This window comes from Anoplophora glabripennis, unplaced genomic scaffold, assembly GCF_000390285.2.
Source record: "Anoplophora glabripennis isolate ALB-LARVAE unplaced genomic scaffold, Agla_2.0 scaffold296, whole genome shotgun sequence".
NCBI lineage: Eukaryota > Metazoa > Arthropoda > Insecta > Coleoptera > Cerambycidae > Anoplophora > Anoplophora glabripennis.
The window spans coordinates 618,126-625,718 of record NW_019416601.1 but is presented as its reverse complement, the minus strand read 5'-3'; the positions used below and the strand labels follow the sequence as shown (position 1 = coordinate 625,718).

Below are 7,593 nucleotides of genomic sequence, written 5' to 3'. Positions count from 1 at the left end.
GTTCATGCACGACGGAGCTCCACGCATTTTCCTTAGCCAGTGCGTGCATATTTAGAAGCAGTTTTTCCAAATCGCTGGATTGGCCGTGTAATCATTTTTGTTTGGCCATCCAGAAGTCCGGTCTTCAATCCTTTTGATTTTTCTATTTGGTCTCGAATGAAAGATATAGTTTACAAATAATCTATTGGCTCGTGTGAAGAGTTGTGGCAAAGAATACAAATCGCTGCCAACGAAGTCAGACGCAATCCCAATATGTTGTTTCAAACTCGACGATCTCTCAGAAAACGTGTAAAATGTATCAGTGTCAAGGGTGGATTCTTCGAACAATTACTTTAAATCATAATTACATATTTTATTTGTTTTATTGTTAATTGTAATAACATGAAGAAACATTCTTGTATTATCAAAACATAGTGTTCGTTAAATTTATGTTTCTCGAAAACGAATCGAGATACCGAAATGAAACAAGAGTACATAATTAATGATTGCTCTTTCAGGTTTTGAATCAAGTTTCATGTTAGACATACAGGGTAAAATGTTATTAAATAAATTTTCGGTAAAATTGGTCGTAAGTGGCGCCCTCTATGAGCAATGCTGAAATTACAACACGCATCTTATTCGTCGCCTAAAAAAATACAGTTTCATAAATTTTCAAGTTCGTAACCTACATATTTTCAGAATAATCGCAAAAAAACGATTTAAAATTTTAACTTTCAACACCCTGTATTTCCGAAACTGTCATCTTTCGGATAAGGCATGTTTGCGCCAATGGTCATCATTTCACGTGTAGTATCTTCAGCTTTCTATTTTCCCATTCTTAATGAATCACCCTGTATAGGAAACTAGACGTCCTATGATTATAGGGTAAAAAATCTATTAACAAATACGGCCAAAAGAAATTGATTTAAAATATTTTCAAGTTAGGGGGCGTAACTGCCATAGTATTACAGAAAATTGTCATTTTTCGTTTCGCTTATAGAACCTAAGTTCAAAATACACTTTTTTATATACATCATAGATTTTTTGATGGCTTGATAGACCATTTATTAAAAAAAACAAATACACATATATAAAATTTTTCCCAATATTTACTTGTTTTTGAGACATGTCGACTTCAAAATGCAATATAAGATCTTTTTTTTGTTTATACTGTTTCTTGATAAACTCGTCAGTGTTTGTTTATATGTTCACTTAATTACAGAGATATCACTAGCTCTATTTAATTCTTGAAAATTCTAAATCCGACTGAATACGTTTAAATTATGAGACACTAAAAGTCCTACAAAACTTTTCTTGTAGCTTCCAAAATAACAAATCATTTTTATGCATATAGAAAACCTGCGTTAGCTGCATGAATGAACAAAGTCAAAGACCACAACCACACAAAAGGAGATTAATAAGTAACCATTCCTGTTTTTGTCTGTTTACAATTCTAGTATTTATAATGACTTACCAATGCAACCGTGACAAACTTGCAATATTTTTATTTGCCAAGGTAATTACAAGTCATTGACACCGTTTGCAACTTTAATTACAGCAACGAAGAAGCTTCACGTATACCTTTTAAACCTGATTTTTATATTTGCAATCCAGAATTCAATATTGCAAATACCTTTTTTATTGAATTCAATTTGAAAATCTGAAAATTTAATTTATTTTGTACAAATGGCCTTTATATGTAAATAATGAAAACGTCGTTAATATTAAAATTCAAACTTTAATGACAAAAACATAAATATACAAACAATTATAAAATAAAACATTTAACAAAAAATTAAAATTAACGTCCGCCAGCAAGGAACTTATCGCCATCCTGATAACCTTCTTGCTTGCCAAAAGCGCTGCCGCCCTTCTTGGCAAACTCAGCATTATTCTGATAAAACTTATCATATCCCGCCGCCTTTTTGAAACCCTGGTCCTCGTCAAGATATTTGCCCTTATCCGAAAATCCCTTAACTCCATAATCCCCTTCTTTGAATCCACTATCGTGATGCCCCCCTTTCTTAAACGAACCCTCCTTGGCTCCTTTTTTAGCGTCATAATCTCCGTACCTCCTAAAGTTACCATTCTTGTCAGCCTTGTCGTAGAAACTATGGTCTTTCTTGTACTCATCTTTGTGGAAGACGTTGTGGTAGCCAGTAGTTTTCGAGTCCTTTTTATGGTCCTTTTTTGCTGCGAAGGATTCTCCCTTGTGGGCGTTGCCCTTCTGGTTGTTATTGCCGTAATGGGCGGCTACGTCGTAGGCGCCGATTTGGAGGCCCCCTGCTTTGTTCAGGAAGCCCTTATTCTGCTCGTTTTCGTGGACTCCTTTTAGACCTTTCTCGAAGGCGTCTTGGTTTAAGTAAGACCTTTCCCCTTTTTCTCCTCGGACTGCTTTCTGCGCATCTTCGAAGGCTGAGCCGCCGCTTTTCAAAAAGTTCTTCGCGTCTAGGGCGTAGTTGAGAGTCTCTGGCAAACTGAAAATAGTTGTAGTTGATTTAAGTGGGTTATTACGGAAATAATTGGTTTCATATTTGAAAATTTAACAGTGAACAAGAAACTATTTTATGTTATAACTTTCCATTTCAAACTGATTTTTTATTACATTCACTATTGCCCCAAAATCAGATTTAAATCTTCTCATGACCTTGCTATTTAATTAAGTACTGTGCAAAAGTATTTTAAAATGTTTCAAGAAAGTAAAATTGTATTTAATCATTTATAACAAGTAAACATAATTTTCAGATCATTGTTTTGTTAAAATATTAGCCGGAGAAATGAGTCTGTTATTCAAAGTGTTACAAATAAATGTACCTCATATTTCTGACGATACCTAAAGCAGTATCAAAGTTGGAGGGTAGAATTAAGATTCGTAAAATTAAATGAGCGTGAATTAAGTAAAGAGATAAGTGAAGCAACGGTAGGATTTTATAATACTTTGAAAAATGGAAGGAGAGTCGAATTAATGGCTCATAATTAAGTCACGAACTTTACCTTTTGCTCGAATTAAATCGAATAAATTAGGACCGAAGCCCACGGAAACAAAACTTGGAGGTTCCTTTTTTAAGGTCACGCAGGTCGCGAGTCAACTTTTCGCATTTAGCAGGCATACAACGTAGAAAGTTTTTTACAGTTGTTTACTTTTTTCACGTTATCATATAAAAAATAAAAACTCGTTAAAGTATGCTGAAAGGAATATACGAGGAACGTTCCAATTTAAATTATAATCTATTTATCAGTAACAAACTAACAGAAAAACAGTAAATTACATAATGCTGTTTTTCTGTACAGGGTGTTCAGTTACTAATCGGACAAACGTCGTCAATAGATCATATGGTAAGAATCAATAAAGGAAGATTAAATAAAAGTTTGTCCACTGTTTCACTTTCGAGAGACACGGTATTGAATTAAGGAAAATGAAACCATTTTGTTAAACATTTTTTAAGATATTCATTATCAAGTTAAATAAAATGTAAATACAAAAAACTGTATAGCCAAAACTACACTTTCAGGGACCATTCATAAAAAATAAAATCTTATATTTATACGAACAAATTCTTATTCAATATCAAGCCATTGTAGTCCAGACGGTATCTGTTTCAAAAAGTCCATATTTGGGTGAATCGTATATCCACGAAGATTTTTGGCTTTTTGGCTTTCATATATCACTAGAAATGAACATTTTTCTATGCGCATAAAAAAACCGTTGGCTTAACTTTTGGCGGCACAATATGTTAAAAAAAATCGAAAAATGTCATATTTTTCATCCTATTTAATTATGTATCTTTTCAAGAGTTGATTTTAGGCGAGAATAGAAGAGGAAAAAAAATGTTTGTAATTAAATTTTTTACAAAATATGACTAGTTACAAATCGAATGAATCATGATAATTATTGTAAAAATTGAAAAAATCGCCAAAAATGGGTTTAAAAAACATTTGAATTTTTTGGGGTCTAAATTGGGTATAGGACCTTCATACTTGGATCAAGAAAACTTCATGTTATGTAGAATCATCACACCAAATTTCATCAAAATCGGTTAGATAGATTTTGCATAATCATTTTGCAATCCAGATTTTGAAAAAAAAATTGCAAATTTTCAAAATTTTGCACAGCAAAAACCAAGGCCCTTAGATACTTGAAAATTTAATCACAAATAGAAGGGCTCTCAAGCTTTCCAACGCTTTTTGAAATGTTCGAATCCCTCAATTAGGAGAGCACTGGCGCTTGTTTAAACATTTGTCGAATTTATAAACTATTGAAAACAATATTATTACTAATAAACAATTTGAATAACTTTGTGAATATTCAATCAAATCAAATTTTTTAAACCAGGTTTTGAAAGTTATTGGAAAGACGTTTCTTTAAAAAAAAAACAGATCGATTGGTCAATTAGTTACGTAGTTATAGCCGATCAAAGTTAGCCGTCATTTACACTAAATGTACTAGGCCCTTCCACAAATAAGATCCACTTCTTATTTGTGGAAGGGCGAAATGGGCGGTGATTATTAGACGGCTTCATTATAGCCATCTTTCTCTATCGCACGGATTTTTATGACTTACTTTATCGCTCTCACAATACGGCCGATGAACCATGGGGACTTTCCGACCCTGTATATACAGTGCATTACTTTAAATTATTTTATCTAGTTAAAAAGAGAGAGTAATTTTAATATTAGGACCGAAGGATTGCAATATAAAAACATCATACCTAATTATTCTTTGACTACTTTAAGTTTTTTTCTTGACGTATTCTAAAATAGTGTAGTTTTGCATTTATTGCTTTATTTTAATTAACTTTTCTTAGTAATCTTTACTACCTATCTTCACAGAATATATTGCCAAAGAGGACGTAATTTTAAATTTCTAAACCACGAAACAGAATAAACTTAGTTTATAGCCAAATAAAAGTCAACCATAGTATTTAAACAAATTTTTTATATTTGCCAAAATAACGAACATATCCAAATTAAATTTGATAAGCATACCTAGACAGTATGTGGTAATATTATGTTCCCTAAACACTACTAACGAAGATATTGGCCATACCTTTAATTAATTTAATAAAAATAAAAAGGAAAAATACTGATACTAAGTAAAAATGGTTCCTCTTTTTTCATAAAGCCTAAAAATATTTTTGCAAATATGTCAAACTAATCCTCAGTCTGAATTATATTTTTTTCAAAATCCTAGATTTTTCAATCAGTGTTAATAATCTCAAAAATAGTAGATTCTTATTAATCTTGTAAATCGAAAAAATTTACTTATTTTGAAAAGTGTTATAGCATACTCGGATCTGGCATTAAATTCGATTAACCCTGTACTTTAAAATCAATTAAAATTTAAATTTCTGTCTGCGTAAAATTCATAACTTATTACCGTCCTTCGAATTTTTGGTTTCAACAAATTATAAAAAGACATACACTTATTAATTTGGTTTTACAAAAAGACATGAAAATTAAAAAGATTTAAGATTGATCATCTATTCACTTCAGAATTTGAATTGACATTATCTCCTGCCTCCTGTCAGTATTGTCGATATTGTTTGATAAATGATCTGTTACCTTATCTAAATGGAAATGACATTATCTCTGTACAATATTCTTCATCTGTGACTCTGTCTAGATGTTGATGTCTAAAAGTATACATAACTAAAAGCTACTAAAAAATATTTAACGGAATATATTCAATGATTTACCTAATTTTTGCGTTTTAAAAATGACTTGTCTAAATGCACACCAACATAACTTTACTAAAAAAATCTTTAATTATACTTAAAAAAAGAGCAAAGGAGTATATCGTATTCAAATAATTTTAACCTAGCAAAGGCGAATTTTTATTTTTTGCAGACAGATGCGCAATATTTCCGCCGATTTAGCCCTTGTCTGTTAAATTATCGCGATATTCAAGTTTAAAAACGCCATTACTTGAAGGAGTTGCACGAACATAAACCATCTGTCAGAAAAGTGAGCTGGAGTGCCGACCGACCCGAAACTTGAAGTTTCCTGAGAGGAAAAATTGTAGCTACTTCGACCGTTCATAAACGGTTGACTGCTTATAAAACTTTGTCAACCCAACTTAGTGTATATTTATCGGGGGCGATATTTTATTATCCAAATAAAATTAGACGGCTCTGGAAAGTTGGAGCGGCAGGAGAACCGAAGAGGAGGTTCTTGTGTTACCCGCAAAATAAATTACGGAGCACTTCCCTCGATTTCTATGTCGACTATGCTGCCTTCTTTGTAACTTATGATTTATTTGGTTTGTTTATCGCGTAAGTAATGAAAACTAACGCTTGCATTTCGCTTCCTTTTATAGTTCATATTTGCATTCGAGAGGTTAGTACGTAGTTAACCTCAAATGTTCTGCATATACCATTAGCGTTATGTTTAATGATACAGTGCCTTCAGAAATGTTTACAAGCCACCTGACCTCCGAACATAGGCAACCAACATTGTAGGGCTAGTACTGTAAACGAGAAACAATCTACGATCAAGATAATGCGATGGCTGATTGGTTGAATACAATCTCGTGAAAAAATACATCATAAATATATAAACAAATGATTATCTGGTTTGTTTTACTTTTTATATTTCCTTACTGATATGCTGCATCAATTTTTTTGTGTAAAAATGAATATTTACAGGCGCAATACGTTAGGATTTACTGCTGACGACTTTAGATAATTTTTTGGACAAATTTATAGAAATCTAAAAGCAATTTAGAAAAAAGAATGCCCGGGTCAATGAACAAAACCAATCGTAGTAATTTGACGTCTGAAAACCGAGTAAATTCACAATAGCCTAGTCTGTACCTTCGAATTCAACATACCCTGTTTTCGCCGAACCCAAAAAGGCTTCGTATCCCTTGACAGGCTCCACATAAGCCGCATAGCTGAGAGGGACCCCGTACGAGTTCACCAGTTTATCGTAATGCTTGGGAATGAAATTCTGCGACAGCGGAATAGACTCCAGAGGCAAGCGGTTGTACTTATACTGCCCATAAGCCGCGGGTGGATACGCAAAATTGTTGAACTTCCCTGAGGAGTCAGTCTCGTAATTGGAGTAGAAGGGCGTTCCAGAGTTCACTTGATAGTCGTATCCCGTCCCTGACGTCTCCATGTCTTCAGAGCCGGCGTTCTTCATGTACATGCTACTCCTTTCCTCCATACATTCCACCACTATCAGTGCTGCTAGCAACGGGGCTACCCTTAATAACGCTGCCATGATTCTCTTTGAACTGATTCACTGACACTACTACACTTTTTTAATAACGAATAAACGTTTTGTTGGGATGAATCACTTATTTAGTTCTAGCGACTATCTCGCTGCACTGACTGATGCAGGTTTTTAATTGACGAACGTTTATATACTGTACTTAGAGATGCAAGAATGTGGCAATATATGAGGGTATTAAAGGTCACAATTATTGCCTAAATTTCTCTTGAATATCTGTTGGCGTGATTTAACGGTTGACCGGTAGCCATGTGACAAATAATAACCGTAAATACCACAACTTGCCTCACGAGTGTTAGCTTTGAGGATAGATTTGTTGTTGTGGTGCAAAAATGATTTAAAAACTCCACATTCATTCAGCTGGTTTCCAATTTAATGTCT

At 33.3% G+C, this 7,593-nt stretch overlaps 1 protein-coding gene across 1 annotated transcript; it reads right to left on the bottom strand.

Annotated features, from left to right (window-relative positions):
• Positions 1-1,780: 1,780 nt before the first annotated feature.
• On the bottom strand, positions 1,781-7,389 carry LOC108912573. Its single transcript, XM_018717830.1, has 2 exons — positions 6,809-7,389; positions 1,781-2,456 (listed from the first exon to the last, which is right to left on the bottom strand). The coding sequence occupies exons 1-2, from the start codon at positions 7,201-7,203 to the stop codon at positions 1,781-1,783; spliced, it is 1,071 nt and encodes a 356-aa protein (XP_018573346.1). The 5' UTR covers positions 7,204-7,389.
• Between the last annotated feature and the right edge of the window lie 204 nt (positions 7,390-7,593).